Consider the following 17,464-nt stretch of genomic DNA (forward strand, 5'->3'; position numbering starts at 1 on the left):
GTAGTAGCCTTCAACTTCCTGAAGGGAGGTTCCAAAGAGGATGGAGAAAGGCTGTTCTCAGTGGTGGCGGATGGCAGATCTAAGAGCAGGTTGGTCTCAAGTTACAGTGGGGGAGGTCTAGGTTGGAAATTAGGAAAAACTATTTCCCTAGGAGGGTGGTGACGCACTGGAATGGGTTACAAACATCTGCTCGTCCCTTGAGCAGCCCCGCACACACAAGGAAACCAGCTGCCATTTCCAGCGGATCCGACACAGCTGACACCCAGCGCACACTCGCCACACAGCGTAGACCAGACAGCCGACGGGGTGGGGTGCTGAGCAGCTTCAGGAATGCAAGCAGGCCGTGCTGGCCACTGGGTTAAATGATGCAGGGGGAAAAGTGAGCAGCCTGCCTGTTGTGTTACGTGCACATGTCCAGGCCCCTGGTTAAATAAATAACCAAAGAGCAGTGTTTTCTCCTGCAGAGCGTCTGTCTGTCTGTCTTGTAATAATGGCAAATGAGGCCCTGGCCCACGGATTGTTCCAGCTGTCAGGGCTCCATCCCAACCAAGGCAGCTCCCCGGAGAGCACCAGGTCCGGGGCGGGGTGGGGGGAGCCCGGTGTGCCCCGTACCCGCAAGCTACGCGCGTGCGGCTGCTTGGGAGATTCCTTTGCCACCCAGCTGAGTTGCAGAGCGCCAGCAGGCAGGTTTTGTTTCTCTCAGTGGTGCACAGCCACATGTGTGGGGGACACGTGTAGCTGTGTGCCTTGCCCTGGGAAAGCCTGCCTTGGAAAGGGTAGAAAATCGGAAGTCCCTCGGCCAGCAAGGCTGGAAATCTCCTCCTCCCAGCGTGCCTCAGAAGGGTGGGGGCTTCCAGGAACAGCACTGAACTCTTCTATAAACACAGAAAGCAGCTTCCAGGCAGCTCACTTAGCGCTCAGCACCCTGCCTTTCCTGTGGGACGGAGCCGTCTGAGCCCCCGGGAAGCGGTGACCCCAGCCCCATGGCTCAGCTTCTCTTGCTCCTGGCCTGGGGTGTGCTGACAACTCTGACAGGTAAGGGACTGATCGCCCTCCCACACAGCCGCTAGTGTGGCTGCTGGCATCCACCACACTGTATGCGTGTGTCTACTAGTGTGCGTGTGTCTGTGTGTCCCGACATGTCCGCTGTGTGTGTGTACACAGCCTGTGTGACTACAGTATGTGTGTGTGTGCCTCCACCGGTCACTTGTGTGTGTGTTTCAACAGTCTGTGTCTGCGTTTGTCCACTGTGTCTCTGTGTATGCGTGTGTGCTAAAAGTTTCCAGACACACAAACCATATTCCACTCTTGTGAATCCTGTTGCTATGCTGCCCTTGCCCTCCCCCAGAGTCACTCGGGGCCCACGCTGGCAGCAGAGAGTGGGATCAGGGCCCGTGTGTGAGGCTGGTGAAGGGCGGGATCTCCAGGGGCTGAGCTCCTCCCTTCCTGTGTGTTTCGCATGCTGCTTTGCCATGCACATGCCCTAGAGACTCAACGTGACGGGCGGGTTTCAGGGGCCGTGCAGGGCTCGTTCGAGGTGCACGTCTCGCCGGAAGCCCCCGTGGTGGAGCACGGAGGGTCCGTCTGGATAAACTGCAGCCACACGTGCGAAGATCCTGCTGCCCCGGGGGGCCTGGAGACCTCGCTCGCCAAAGCCAGCTCAAAACATGGACCCAGCTGGGTGGCCTTTCACCTCGTCAATATCCAGGAATGGGCATCGGCCCCTGTGTGCCACTTCGTGTGCCGAGGAGATTCGAGGCGTGCAACCGCAGCCCTCTCTGCTTACCGTAAGTGCCCCGGGCTCCCAGCTCTTGCCCCACTGAGACCTTCTGGCTGCCCTCAATGGGGCACTGACACCATCTGGCCCTGGGCAGAGGACTGGCTGCTTTAGGGAGCAGGAAATGGGGCACGGGCCTTTCCCCGCAAGGGACGCTGGCTCCGACCCACTGAGCCAGGCGGCGCCTGCGTGGAGCTGCCCTCTGGCAGCGGTTGGGTGGGACGAGTTGCTGGGCCTCACTGGAGGCAGCCATCCACGTCCAGACCTCCTGCCCATTAGCACTCCTGCCAGCCGGGCGGCAAGTCTGCGCGTGGCTCTGGCCGCCAGTGGGTCCCCTCCGGGGCAGGACTCTGCTCGTGGGGAGCTTCCCTGGGGCTCCGCCTGCCTGGGGTGCAGCGATGCACGTTCCAGCACCTTTCCGCAGCCCCCGGGTCATAAGGGAACCAATTAACCCACCTTTGGGTCCTTCCTCCTCTGCCTCCAGGGGCGCCAGAGCAGGTGGTGCTGGAGCCGCTCCCAGTGATGGAGGTGGGCCGGGCCTATAACCTAACGTGCTGGGTTCTGAGCGTGGCTCCCGTCAAACACCTCACCGTGACCCTCTGCCAGGGGGGCTGGACCCTGCACACGGAGACCTTCCAGCACCACACCGGGGCCGAACCCAGCAACATCACGGTGACCCAAGAGATAACCCCTCTGCGATGGGACCATGGGCAGCAGGTCAGCTGCCACGCGGACCTGGACCTGACACTGCATGGGCCGCTTATCCAAAAGAGCAGCTCTGCCATGGAGCTCCAGGTGTATGGTGAGTCCCTGCATGGTCCGGGCACCAGCCCCCGCTACTGGTGCCAGACACTGCTCAGCTGAGCGCCAGACACCGCTCCAGACAGGTACAGACACCGCTCCGGCCGGGTACAGACACCGCTCCGGCCGGGTACCAGACACCGCTCCAGACAGGTACAGACACCACTCCGGCCAGGTACAGACACCGCTCTGGCCGGGTACCAGACACCGCTCCGGCCGGGTACCAGACACCGCTCCAGACAGGTACAGACACCGCTCTGGCCGGGTACCAGACACCGCTCTGGCCGGGTACCAGACACCGCTCTGGCCGGGTACGGACACCGCTCTGGCCGGGTACGGACACCGCTCCGGCCGGGTACGGACACCGCTCCGGCCGGGTACCAGACACCGCTCCGGCCGGGTACCAGACACCGCTCCGGCCGGGTACAGACACCGCTCCGGCCGGGTACAGACACCGCTCCGGCCGGGTACCAGACACCGCTCCGGCCGGGTACCAGACACCGCTCCGGGCACCAGATACCACAAACTGGACACCAGACACCGCTCCAGCCGGGTACCAGACACTGCTCCGGCCGGGTACCAAACACTGCTCCGGGCACCAGATACCACAAACTGGACACCAGACACCGCTCCAGCCGGGTACCAGACACCGCTCCGGGCACCAGATACCACAAACTGGACACCAGACACCGCTCCAGCCGGGTACCAGACACTGCTCCGGCCGGGTACCAAACACTGCTCCGGCTGGGTACCAGACATCGCTCAGCTGGGCACCAGACACTGCTAGGCCGGGCACCAGACACCACTCAGGCCGGGCACCAGACACTGTTCTGGGTGCTGGCAGCTCAGCAGAGTCATGGCAGTTGCCAGCACTGCCCAAGCGCCAGGCTCCCATTGGCTTTTTCTGACTCCCCAGATGCATGCACCCCTGCCCACCAAGGGGGCGTTCAATGCTCCCCTGCCAGGGTGGATTCCCTGCTGTCCTGAGCCCACTGCTGGTCCCAGCTTGCGGTCTGAGATATCTGCTCCTCTATAGGGTTTTTAGCGACTAGTCCCCAGTAAACATAAGTTTATCAGGTTGCTGACTGGAGTATCGACTCCTCACTTTCGCAGAGCCCTAGGGTGGCTCCCGGAGCTAGCTTGAGCTGGGACTGCTCAGTCCCATCTCGAGCTGGCTCCTGGAGCTACCTTGCTGTGGCTCTGCAGAGCAGCACTTAGCGACTAATCGTAGTCCATACAAATTGTGGCAACTGCACGATTATCCAGATAACCACATTTTAACGTCCTTACTCCCCGGGGGTTGAGAAAACCAGGCTCACCCCTCGTGCAGACTGAGGTGTCTCCTACTCTTTGCACTACTTGCTAGTCCCAGCCAGCACCACCAGGCCCAGCTACCCATCCCCTGCCATTGGGGCTGGTGTCTCATACCCAGTGCACGCCAGGGCAGGGTTCCCAGCTTTATAAAGGGCTGCCCGCCAGCACCCAGGCCCTGCCTCGAGGGGGACGTACGGTCACATTCCCAAAGGGATGGGCTTATGGGTGCCATTTATGGGGGGTTGAGGGGGGCAGTAGTCCCTCCTCCTGAGTTTGCATCCCTGGATTTCACACTCGAGCTCTGCTTAAAGCTGCATGCCCTGACTCCAGAGGCAGTTCTGAAATGCAACAGTGTGAGCTGCTTGCAGCTTTGCCTTTGTGGCAGGGAGTTTATCATCAAAAGAGGAAGACAGATGATTAAGAATAGCAAAAAAACGATCATTCAAGTAATTAAGAGACTGTTAGATCATCATGAAAACATCGCCAGGTACTTAAAAGCATGGGGAGGGGGGGAAGAGAAGAAGTAGCAAGGAGTGTTCTGCTGGGATTTGAATTTGGACTAGTACTGTTAAACTGTTAAAAATGTTCTTGAAAAGGGGGTAAATAGTGAGATGACAAAATTTGCAGATGATACAAAATTACTCAAAGCTGACTGCAAAGAGTTACAAAGGGAGCTCACAAAACCAGGTGACTGGGCAACACAAAGGCAGATGGAAGTCAGTGTTGATAAGTGCAAAGTAATGCGCATGGAAAAATATAAGCCCAACTATAGATGCAAAAATGATAGGGTCTAAAATAGCTGTTACTGCTCAAGAAAGAGATCTTGGAATCCTTGTGAATAGTTCCCTGAAAACATCTGCTCAACGTGAAGAGGCAGTCTTTAAATACAAACAACCCCCCTTCCCCCCCACAAAAAAAAACTTAACAGAATATTGGGAATCATTAGGAAAGGAATAGAGAATAAGACAAAAAATACCTTATTGCCTCCATATAAAGTCATGGTATGCCCACATCTTGAATACTAGTGTAGGCAGATCTGGTCACCCATTCTAAAAAAAATCTACTGGATTTGGAACAGGTACAGAAAGGGCAACAGAAATGATCAGGGGTGAGGAACAGCTTCCATATGAGAAGAGATTAAAAAGACTGGGACTTTCCACGTGGAAAAGAAATGACTAAAGGATGGGGGAAATGTGAGAGGTCTAGAACATCATGAACGGTGTGGGAACATAGACTATGAACTGTTATTTACTCCTTCACTATCATAACATAAGAAGCTGACCCAATGAAATGTATAGGAAGCAGTTTTAAAACAAACACAATTATTTTTTCACAATTAACCTATGGAACTCTTTGCTGGGAGATGATGGAAAGGCCCAAAGTGTAATAGGGTTCCACTAAGAACAAAATAAGTTCAAGGAGCACAGCTCCATCTACTAGTCAGAATGGGCAGGGGTGGGGTCTCGACCTTCTGTTTGCCAGAAACTGGGAATGGGCGACAGGGGAGGGATCATAAGATGTTTGTCTCTTCTGTTGATGCCTTTCTGAGGCACCTGGCACTGGCCACTGTGGGCAGACAGGACACTGGGCTAGATGGACCTTAGGTCTCACCCAGCCTGGCTGCTCTGATCTTACACAGAGCTCAAATGTATCTGCCCCTGCTGTAACCCACTAGCCCTTTCCAGAGCTGAGAGCGAGCCCCGAGTCCTGACGGTCGGTCTCTCTCTCTCGCTCTGCACTTGGGAAGAAAGTAAGCCCGTATGACAACATGAAGGCTAACCAGTGTCCCTGAAGTGTCAGAGCACCTTAGCGTTGGAGCAAAGAGGGGATCCTATTCATGGGAATTCGATACAGAGCTCCTGTCAGTTACCTGCTAAGTTATCTCCAAACACAAACCTACAATCTTCCTGTGCCTCAGTAGCCCTGGAAAGAGGCAATCTGTGTGTGCGGGGGGAGGGGGGTGAATGGAATCGGTCCCCCACATTTGCTGCTTGGCTTGTACTGAGCACGCTCAGTAAGACGGTGGATGCCACTGTCCTCATCTGCCTCCTGCCCTCCCCCATGCTCTCATTCTCTCCCCACCCCATCAGGGCATGCACAGGTCGCCCCCCATACAAATCGGCAATGGCGCCCCTGGCTGGGCACAGGAACAAGGGCCAAGCGTAGGGCCTGACCCAGGATGGGACACTCCCCTCTGCTCACCTGTCAGAGGGAAGGGGGATTGTCGGACCCCCCAGCAGCATCACTGGGGAACTAGGCCTCCCACGGTGGCAGGCTGCTGCTTGCCCTTCAGGAGGATGGCTACTTCCCCCTCTGCAGTCTTTCCCACTCCGTGCCCCTTCCCCTCAGGGCCTGGCCTGGCCAGGGGGAGCAGGGCAGCATGCACTCAGGACGGGCCTTTGGTGACAGCAGCCATGTCTGGAGGAACCAGGCGCTAGATGGGGCGTGGATGGGGCTGCAGAGGTTGAAGGTGGGTGCGGTTTGGGGATGGAGAGGCAGTTAGACAGGGGATGGGCAGGTCACTAGAGGAGCGCCGAGGGGCAGGGAGATACCCCATGGGTCTGCAGGACTAGGAAGTGGGGACAACAGGGGATTAGACACACAGGTTTGGAATTAAATCTGGAGCAAAAGGCATCCCAGCCCCTGTTGCGGCCACATCCCTGGACTTCCTCACTGGACCCAAGTGGCTCCCTGTGCTTCTGCCCCCGATGCTTCTTCTCACCCACAGGCCCCCCAAGATCCGAGCTCCCCCTACATGGAGGTGGGTGGGCAGCAAGATGACCGCCCACTGTGGGGCAGCTGGGCCAACCCCGCCAGAGAGCTTGGTTCAACCTGCCTTAGGGGGACAGGCTGCACCCCACCGTCAACCATGGCCGGTCTGAGGGGCCTTAGCCCCATGATACAGTTGTCTGCTGTGTGTCTGAGTCCTGCGCAAGCGTGTATGTAGAAGTGTGCAGTGTTACTCGGTGCCCATGCTGGCAGCAGAGAGTGGAATTGGGACCCATGTGTGAGGCTGGTGAAAGGGCCTCCTGGCCCCGCCAGGGAAAAGAGGTCTCCAGGAGCTGAGCTCATCCCTTGCTGCGTGTCTCACATGCTGCTTTGCCGTGCACATGCCCTGGACACGCAGCGTGACGGGCGGGTTGGGCCGTTTCAGGGGCCGTGCAGGGCTCGTTCGAGGTGCACGTCTCGCCGGAAGCCCCCTTGGTGGAGCACGGAGGGTCCGTCTGGATAAACTGCAGCCACACGTGCGAAAATCCTGCTGCCCCGGGGGGCCTGGAGACCTCACTCGCCAAAGCCAGCTCAAAACATGGACCCAGCTGGGTGGCCTTTCACCTCGTCAATATCCAGGAATGGGCATCGGCCCCTGTGTGCCACTTCGTGTGCCGAGGAGATTCGAGGCGTGCAACCGCAGCCCTCTCTGCTTACCGTAAGTGCCCCGGGCTCCCAGCTCTTGCCCCACTGAGACCTTCTGGCTGCCCTCAATGGGGCACTGACACCATCTGGCCCTGGGCAGAGGACTGGCTGCTTTAGGGAGCAGGAAATGGGGCACGGGCCTTTCCCCGCAAGGGACGCTGGCTCCGACCCACTGAGCCAGGCGGCGCCTGCGTGGAGCTGCCCTCTGGCAGCGGTTGGGTGGGACGAGTTGCTGGGCCTCACTGGAGGCAGCCATCCACGTCCAGACCTCCTGCCCATTAGCACTCCTGCCAGCCGGGCGGCAAGTCTGCGCGTGGCTCTGGCCGCCAGTGGGTCCCCTCCGGGGCAGGACTCTGCTCGTGGGGAGCTTCCCTGGGGCTCCGCCTGCCTGGGGTGCAGCGATGCACGTTCCAGCACCTTTCCGCAGCCCCCGGGTCATAAGGGAACCAATTAACCCACCTTTGGGTCCTTCCTCCTCTGCCTCCAGGGGCGCCAGAGCAGGTGGTGCTGGAGCCGCTCCCAGTGATGGAGGTGGGCCGGGCCTATAACCTAACGTGCTGGGTTCTGAGCGTGGCTCCCGTCAAACACCTCACCGTGACCCTCCGCCAGGGGGGCTGGACCCTGCACACGGAGACCTTCCAGCACCACACCGGGGCCGAACCCAGCAACATCACGGTGACCCAAGAGATAACCCCTCTGCGATGGGACCATGGGCAGCAGGTCAGCTGCCACGCGGACCTGGACCTGACACTGCATGGGCCGCTTATCCAAAAGAGCAGCTCTGCCATGGAGCTCCAGGTGTATGGTGAGTCCCTGCATGGTCCGGGCACCAGCCCCCGCTACTGGTGCCAGACACTGCTCAGCTGAGCGCCAGACACCGCTCCAGACAGGTACAGACACCGCTCCGGCCAGGTACAGACACCGCTCCAGCCGGGTACAGACACCGCTCCGGCCGGGTACAGACACCGCTCCGGCCGGGTACCAGGCACCGCTCTGGCCGGGTACCAGACACCGCTCCGGCCGGGTACCAGACACCGCTCCGGCCAGGTACAGACACCGCTCCGGCCGGGTACAGACACCGCTCCGGCCGGGTACAGACACCGCTCCGGCCGGGTACAGACACCGCTCCGGCCGGGTACCAGGCACCGCTCCGGCCGGGTACCAGGCACCGCTCCGGCCGGGTACAGACACCGCTCCGGCCGGGTACCAGACACCGCTCCGGCCGGGTACCAGGCACCGCTCCGGCCGGGTACCAGGCACCGCTCCGGCCGGGTACCAGGCACCGCTCCGGCCGGGTACAGACACCGCTCCGGCCGGGTACAGACACCGCTCCGGCCGGGTACCAGACACCGCTCCGGCCGGGTACAGACACCGCTCCGGCCGGGTACCAGACACCGCTCCGGCCGGGTACAGACACCGCTCCGGCCGGGTACAGACACCGCTTCGGCTGGGTACAGACACCGCTCCGGCCGGGTACCAGACACCGCTCCGGCCGGGTACCAGACACCGCTCCGGCCGGGTACCAGACACCACTCCGGCCACCAGATACCACAAACTGGACACCAGACACCGTTCCGGCCGGGTACCAGACACTGCTCAGCTGGGCACCAGACACCGCTCCAGGCGCCAGATACCACTAAGCCGGGCACCAGACACCGCTCCAGCCGGGCACCAGACACCGCTCCGGCCGGGTACCAGACACCGCTCCGGGCACCAGACACTGCTCAGCTGGGCACCAGACACTGCTCAGCTGGGCACCAGATACCACTAAGCTGGGCACCAGACACCACTCCAGCCGGGCACCAGACACCGCTCCAGCCGGGCACCAGACACCGCTCAGCTGGGCACCAGACACTGTTCTGGGTGCCGGCAGCTCAGCAGAATCATGGCAGTTGCCAGCCTCGTCCAAGCGCCAGGCCCCCATCGGCTTTGTCTGACTGCAAATCCCTGCACCCCTGCCGACATTCACCCACGAAGGGGGCATCCAGTGCTCCCCAGCCAGGGCGGATTCCCTGCTGTCCTGAGAAAAGGCAAAGGGTAGCTGGTGCGGTGCTGTGTCTTGAAACTGGCTAGCTGGGGCACTTGGTTGCCGGTGGAGGGGCAGGGTGCTCCCAGCCCGGCTCCCTGGGCTCCCTACACGCTGCTGTGCTAGAAACAGACAGCCTAGCAGGTTAGAAGGATTTGGAGGGGGAGCATCTGGCTCTGCCCCAGCCAGTAGCCTCCTGCCCCTCTGCCACCATTGCGGGGGGAGGTCTGCAGCCACACTTACCCTAGTCACTGAGTGTTTGGGTTTTTTTGTTGACTGGGGAGCGAGGGCACAGTTCATAGCCTGCTCTCACTCCTGGCTGCAAGGGGAGGGCTGAGGAGGAAGGACACGGGCTGTGATCTTTGCCACCGTCCCGAGCCAGCAAACATTTAAAAAAACACTCAGTGATCAGGGGAAGTGCGGCTGCAGTCCCCCGCGAAATGTTGCCCCTGTCCCCCAGCACTTACGCCACCCTCTGTCCTGAGCCCTGGTTCAGCCTGCCCTTTGGAGGACAGGCTGCACCCCACCCTTAGCCCCATTTTACAGATGGGGAAGCTGAGGCCTTCTCGTGACGTTATGCGGTCTTGGCTCAGGCCAGGGTCACACTGGGTGCCATGGCACAGGCAGGGCTTAGCCCCAGGGCTCCCAGTCCAAGGCTGCTCCCTTGCACACAGGGCTCCGTGCTGCCCTAGTGTTAGCTGATGCTGCGGGGATGGGGGTCCTTTGCGCAGCCCTGGGACAGGCAAGAGATGGGGCTGCACAGCACAGGGCAGTGTAACCAACTCCCAACCTCACTTTCAGATGGGCCCAGGATGGACGACTCCAGCTGCCCCAGGAACCGGACCTGGGAGGTGGGGACGGAGCAAACCTTCTCCTGCGTGGCGCTGGGGAACCCCCCGCCGGCCGTGGTGTGCGCGAAGGATGGGGTGCCCTTCCGCACAGGGGTGCAATGGCGGGTCAGGAGCGAGGACGCCGGAACCTACCACTGCAAAGCCTCCAACGCGCACGGCACAGCCAGCCGGGAGGTGACCGTCCAGGTGAAGGGTAAGTGGCCTTTACTGTAGCTTCCAGCAAGCAACCTAGGGGGTGGGTCTGCAGAAACACCAAAGAGATTTAGGAGCTAAAGTGGATGGAATTCAAGTAAAAGCCCATTCGATTTTAATGGGATTTAGGAGCTCAAATGCCCCCAAACACCGCTGAGACCCCGTACAGGATCCCGGGCTGCCATTCCCTACCTGGCCCAGTGTCCCGTCTGGCCATTCCATCCATGCGGCAGATGTCTGCAGGCTGAGCCGGGGACCTAGCAACACTCTTGCCCTAGACTGAGCAGGGCTGGGTCCAGTGTCCTGCAGCCTGGCTGGTTTCTGGGTTAGCTCAGTCCCATATTAATGATGTGCAATATGGCAGAATCAAAGGACATCAGGGGCCTGTCATGCCAGGCACTGCACAGACCCTGACTGAGACCAGGGCCCCATCGTGCCAGGGGCTACCCAGGCCCCCCACCAAGACCAGGGTCCCAGTCTCCTGCCATCACTCCAGATGTACCCCAAGATCAGAGCACCTGCATGACTCTCCTTCGTCCCTTTGGTCATTTATCTCCTTAGGTTTTGGCTCCTCTTATTCGTCTCCTTTCCCGTGTGGTTATATCTCCGATTCCTAGTATCCTCAGCCCAGCCAGGATGGCCTCCCAGGCTGGCTCCTATTACCTTTCACCCTTCCCCCCTGTTCTGAGCCCAGCCATCCAGCCAGGGCAGAGAACAGGAGAAACCAGCACTGGAGCCCAGTAGGAAATGGATCAATCAGAGCCCTTTAATGGAGAGATCCAAGCCCCACGAGGCACAGAAAATTGGAAAAGTCCCCAGGGTCCCTGCCATGTTTGGGGAACCCCCTCCCCCAACCCCAAGCAGTGAGTCAGACTCATCCTTCAGCAGCTGGAAGGAGCAGCTCAGTGCTGACCCAGCCCTGCTGGCACCCCAGCATCCAGCCAGACAATGCCAAATGCCCATTAGGAACTGGGCAAATAACAGCACAAGCTGCAAGGCCAGGTCCACCCGGCGTGGCTCCTGCTGGCCACTGCACTACAACTCAGGAGCTGCGATGGGGGCTTCACCCATCAGGGAAACTGTCCACCCACATTAATCCAGGAGCTAAAATCACATGGCACCAAGTACAGGTCAGCTCCTGAGGAGGAGGCTGCAAAGCTCCCAGGGGCCTGATCCAACTGGTGCAAATAACGAATGTAAATACAGGTAGTCCCCGACTTACGTGGATCCGACTTACGTCGGATCCGCAGTTACGAACGGGGCTGCCCCAGAGTACACGGACTGTGGGACCTCGCGGTCCTGCCGCCCGTGTACTCTGGGGCTTTGCTCTGCGTCTCCCTGGTCTGCAGACCAGGAAGACGCAGAGCAAAGCCGCGGAGGGGCTCGGGCAGCGAGGCACCCCAGGCGCGCCTGGACTGCCCCGCCGCCGCCGGCTTCCCTGCGCTTTGCAAAGCCGCAGGGGGGCTCGGGCAGCGAGGCACCCCAGGCGCGCCTGGACTGCCCCGCCGGCTTCCCCGCACTTTGCAAAGCGGCGGGGGAGGGGGGGGACGGGGACGGGGGGGGGCGGGCGGCTCGGGCAGCGAGGCACCTCAGGCGCGCCTGGACTGCCCCGCCGCCGGCTTTCCCGCGCTTTGCAAAGCCGAGGGGGGGGGCTCGGGCAGCGGGGCACCCCAGGCGCGCCTGGGCTGCTCCGCTGCCGGCGTCCTCAGAGGCGCTCCCCATCTCCCTGGTCTGCTGCTCTCCAGCAGACCAGGGAGACGGGGAGCAAAGCCGCGGAGGACCCAGGCGGCGGGACCGCGGTGCATCTCGGTGCATCTCGGTCCGCCGCCCGAGTCTTCCTGGTCTGCTGGGGTGGGGGGGGCGCAGCTAGTACGCCCCCCCCCCAGCAGACTAGGCTTTTCTCCGGACGCCTGTGGCAGAGCAGCTGGGGTGCTGCCAGTTGGTCCCGCAGCGCAGCTCTGGACGCTACTGGTGCAACCCAGCAGCACCCCAGCTGCTCTGGTCCTGATTCAGCCGCTGCTGGTCATTTTCAGCAGTGGCTGAATCAGGACACCTGGGGCAGAGCAGATGGGGTGCTGCTGGGTTGCTCCAGTAGTGCCGAGGAGCGGCGCTACTGGAGCAACCCAGCAGCACCCCAGCTGCTCTGCCCCAGGCGGCCCCAAGTCAGCTTCTGCTGAAACTGACCAGCGCTGACTACAAGAAGCCTGAGGCAGAGTTTCTCTGCCCCAGGCTTCCTGGAATCAGCTGCTGATCAGTTTCAGCAGCAGCTGACTTGGGGACGCTTGGGGTTCTTAAGTTGATTCTGTATGTAAGTCAGAACTGGCGGTCAGTTTCAGCAGCAGCTGAATATGGATGCCAGTTCCGACTTACATACAGATTCAACTTAAGAACAAACCTACAGTCCCTATCTTGTACGTAACCCGGGGACTGCCTGTACTCTGAATATGACCCACCAGCTCTCCGTGGGGTTACTGGTGGGATCAAGTGGCCACCAAGTCATATCCCCTGCAAGACTTGGGAACCCAGAGGGGCCCAGAACAGCAAGGGTGTCATATTTGGGGGTGCTAGCCCTCCCGTCAATTTTGCACTGAGGCCTACTCACCCTAGCTCCAGACAGAGCTCAGAACTGCAACACAGAAGGCCTGAGTGGTTCCTTGTGATGAATTCGGAAGCTGGGAGCAGCACAGCTTAGGGGACAGGGAATTTATTTATACACAAAGGCAGGATGATTAAGATAACAAAAGGCTTGTCATTAAAGTAAATTAAGGATCATTAGATGATCCTGAAGCATTGCCCGGCACCCCAGTCAGAAGATAGGAAATAAAACCCTAGAAATAAATGGTGAGCCTGGGGAGAAGTAAATAGCGGTGTCCCCAGGGGTCTGTACGGGGACCAGAGCCGTTCAACACGGTCATAAATAATCTGGACAAAAGGGTAAACAGTGAGCTGGGAAAATGTGCAGAGGATACAAACTGTACTTGAGATAGTTAAGTCCAAAGCTGACTGCAAAGAGTTTCAAAGGGATTTCACAAAACTGGGTGACTGGGCATCACAATGGCAGAGGAATGCAAGGTAATGCATGCACATGGAAAAATATAACCCCAAATATACATATCAAATGAATGGGTCTAAATTAGCTGAACCCATCAATAAAGAGACGTAGGAGTCACTGTGGACAGTTGTCTGAAAACACCCGCTCCGTGTCTACTGGCAATCAAAAAAGCTGACAATGTTTGGACTTATTAGAAAAGGGATAGATAAGAACACAGAAAATACCACATTGCCTCTATATAAATCCATGCCACGCGCACATAGCGAATATTGTGCGCAGATTTGGTCAACCCATATCAACAAAGATATATTGGATTGGGAAAAGGGACAGAGAAGGGCAGCAGAAATTACTAGGAGTGTGAGGAGAGATTAAAAAGACTGGGACTTTTCAGTTTGGAAAAGAGAGGAGTAAGGGAGGGGACGTGCCAAGGTTTATAAAATCAGGAATGAGGTGGAAAAAATTGAATAAGGAAATGTTAGTTACTCCTTCAAATAAAACAAGAACTAGGAATCACTCAATGAAATTAAAAGGCAGCAGATTTAGAGCGAACAAAACAAAGTGTTTCTTCACAGTCCACATGTGGAACTCCCTGCCACAGGATGTTGTGAAGGCCAAAACTATAACAGGGTTCAAAAGTTCAAAAAGACATTTTCTCTCAATGGCTATTAGCCAGTATGGGCAGGGATCCAATACCATGCTCTGCATGTCCCTCACCTCTGTTTGCCAGAAGGTAGGAGTGGGTGAGGGGAAGAATCACTCAATAATTGCTGTGTTCACTCCCTCTGAAGCACTTGGCACTGGCCACTATCAGCAGACAGGATACTGGGCTAGATGGACCTTTTGTCTGACCCAGTCTGGCCAGTCTTATGTTCTTATATTCTGATGTTCTTGAGTTTCATTCTCTTAATCAGAGATAGAGATGCACAGATGTGGCTCCACACCCAGGTAATGATAATTCACACTGGGTTTGATAATAAACAAAAATGTCTTTATAAAAGTATAAAAGTAGGATTTAAGAGATTGCAGGTGAAAACAGACAGATCAAAGTGAGTTACTAAGTCCAAATAAACAAAACTTGCCAATTAAGCCTAATGCACTAACAGAGTTTGTTACAAATATATTTCTCACCTCTCTGCTTATTTCAGATAAATTCCTTTAAGTCAGAGCTAAGTTCTCGTCTGGCCTGGATCTAATGGCTCCTTGAATATTCTCTTGGCATGAGGAGGCTGTGTTCAAAAACCAAGTTGAAGATGACATTGATTGCTTCCCATTCCTTAAAAGGAATTTCCCAAGGGCAGGAACCCTTTGTTTTCTCTCCCCATCCTCATGGAAAAACAGCTACTTTCTGTTTCTTTTTCTTTCACTTCATGCATCTGACAAAGTAAGTTGCAACTCATGAAAGCTTATACCATAATAAAATGGTTAGTCTTTAAGGTGCAACTGGACTCCTTGTTTTTGCTGATGTGGTCTAACCTGGCTACCTCTCTGAAACTAGATTCAAAATGGATTTTAGCTCCACGTAGCATGGTCCCATGTCTTTGCAGGACCAACCACAGTTTGGGTTTACAGGAAAAACGAAGCCATTCACAGATTGTTATCTTCAGCACCGGGCCATTAAGCCCCTAAGTACCACTAATGGTTCCCAATATAAATTCTAGAATAATAAGCAGGTTTACACTTCATATTTCTAACTTCACATACAAGAGCAATACATGGCCATAAATGGAATAGACACATTCAGGGGATCACAGGCTCTTGAACAATAAGTTACTCGACCTTCTGTGCATAAAGCATATTCCAATTTTGCACATTCCTATTCAAAACCATATTTCTGTACAAAATAAAGGAGTGACACCGTTTCAAAGCAGGAGCAGATGGGGACCAGCAGCTGGGCCAGCGGGCACTGGCAGTGCATCCTTGCAACAGGCATGTGTGGCTTCCTCCTCACTGTCCTCTTCCTGCTGTGCCCAGTCACTCTATCCCCATCCCATTGCTCCCCCAAATTGCCCCCCTGTGGCAGGGTGCCTCCTGCTCCAGGCGCTGTACAGAGAAAAGTGCCTGGTTAGATCATTCAGCTCACCAGCACCCTGGCTGTCAGGCTCCTTCCTTCCCCTGCTGCCTCAGGCTGGGCCGGCACCCAGGGAGAGCTCAAGCCTTCTGGCCCAGAGCACTGGCCTGGAGGAGCAAAGTCCTGCATGTGCCAAAGCCCCACACAGCACTGGTCTGGGGAAGCTTCTCCACCCCCCACAATTCCCCGTAAGCTGGGTGCTTGTGTAGCTGCTCAGGAAAGAATCAGATGCCACCCAGCTGATTAGCAGAGAGCCTGCAGCTAGGTTTTCTGTTTCTATTGGTGGTGCACATTCACACAGCCTTTGGTGCACATACAATTTTATTCCACCCACGGAGGGAACATTGATGGGGAGGAGGCAATTTCCATTTCCATTTGTGCCCCAAATGTGCAGGTCCCCAGACAAGGGAGCTTAGCACCCTCTTCACATACTGCCCTCCTCCCAAAAGTCCTGCCCCCGGGCAGTGTGGGGCTGCTGTGTCCCTTGAGCACCACTTGGAACAATTTAGCACAGTCCTCCTGTTCTGTATTTCCTCACAATTATCAACATTGGTAGCCATATTTCAGCTCTCCCGGCATTTAATAACACCTAGCTGGGGCTGGATCACAAATGAAGCTGATCACACTGAGCAAAATACCACTTCATCTGCTGAACATCTAACGCATCCAGCAAAGCAAGAGCAAACTGTGTTTACACAGCCACACCCAGGGTTTCTCTCCCATTCCAGCTGGCTGTCAGGGACGCATTCCTTCAGCGCCTGCTTACGTCAGTACAACCGTATCCCCAGTGTGGAATAAGAGTGTCCACACAGGGAGTTAGTGTGCGGCGGCTATTCAGCCATTGCTCTTCTAGGTGGTTTTTCCATGTAGACTGTCCCTAAAATATTGATTAATACCTTGACATTTGAATGTAAAATGCTGGAGCCCATTAAGTCATGGTTTTCCCCTCTGGAGGGACTCCTGGAAATTGTGATTTTTCAGGCAATTGTGCAGGTTCCCTGAAAGACTGTAAATGATTGTGTTATGCAATCCTTGACACTGGATACGGCAATAGGTTTTTGTTGGACCGCTGGGCAGCCAGAGTGTGTGTTTCTGCTCCTAGCCCCGTCTGGAACATTTACAGCTGTTCCTACACTCTGTGTTACAGGGCTGATCTACACGTAACATTTATTGTGGGCAGGGGTGTGAAAAATCTACATGTGTGACTAATGCAGGTGTGACGCCCTACCCCCATTGTGTCAATGGCAGAATGTTTCCTCTCATCTAGCTACTGACATCTGGGGAGATGGTGTTGCTACTCCGTGGAAACCCCCACTTGCTGGTATAAACTGTGCTACATATGACGTTATGCTGCACGGGTTTCCCTAAAGCAGACCTTCCCTTAGTTAGACTTCATGTAGAATCAGAGACTCCTAGGGCAGGCAGAGACCTCAGGACTCACCAAGTCTAGCCCCCTGCCCAAAGCAGAACCAACCTCAACTCAACCATCCCAGCCAGGGCTTGGTCAGGCCGGAACTTGAAAATCTCCCTAGGGACCCCATCCCAGTGCTTCCTCATCTTCCTAGGGAAATAGTTTTTCCTAATATCCAACCTAGACCTCCCGCCCTGGAACTTGAGCCCATTGCTCTTTGTTCTGCCATCCGCCCCCACTGAGAACAGCCTCTCTCCAGCCTCTTGGGAAACCCCCTGCAGGAAGTTGAAGGCTGCTCTCAAATCCCCCCTCACTCTTCTCTTCTGCAGACTAAACAGACCCAAATCCCTCAGTCTCTCCTCAGAAGTCATGAGCCCCAGTCCCTGAATAATTCTGGTTGCCTTCCGCTGGACTCTCTCCAATGCACCCATGTCCTTCCTGTAGTGGGGGGGCCCAGAACTGGATGCAACACTCCAGATGTGACCTCACCCATGCTGAATAGAGGGGGATAATCACTCCCCTAGAGCTGCTGGCAGTGCTACTAATGCACATCATTAC

At 56.7% G+C, this 17,464-nt stretch overlaps 1 protein-coding gene and 1 long non-coding RNA gene across 2 annotated transcripts in view; one reads left to right on the top strand and one right to left on the bottom strand.

The window, feature by feature from the left end:
- Window positions 1-17,464, bottom strand: part of LOC112544256 (uncharacterized) — an 84,434-nt gene that overhangs the window by 33,390 nt on the left and 33,580 nt on the right. The window lies entirely within an intron of this gene.
- On the top strand, window positions 825-14,867 carry LOC102457841 (intercellular adhesion molecule 5-like). Its single transcript, XM_075899025.1, has 7 exons — window positions 825-1,035; window positions 1,515-1,787; window positions 2,262-2,579; window positions 7,047-7,319; window positions 7,794-8,111; window positions 10,134-10,376; window positions 14,573-14,867. The coding sequence occupies exons 1-7, from the start codon at window positions 984-986 to the stop codon at window positions 14,584-14,586; spliced, it is 1,491 nt and encodes a 496-aa protein (XP_075755140.1). The 5' UTR covers window positions 825-983; the 3' UTR covers window positions 14,587-14,867.

Source organism: Pelodiscus sinensis, chromosome 16 (assembly GCF_049634645.1).
Source record: "Pelodiscus sinensis isolate JC-2024 chromosome 16, ASM4963464v1, whole genome shotgun sequence".
NCBI lineage: Eukaryota > Metazoa > Chordata > Testudines > Trionychidae > Pelodiscus > Pelodiscus sinensis.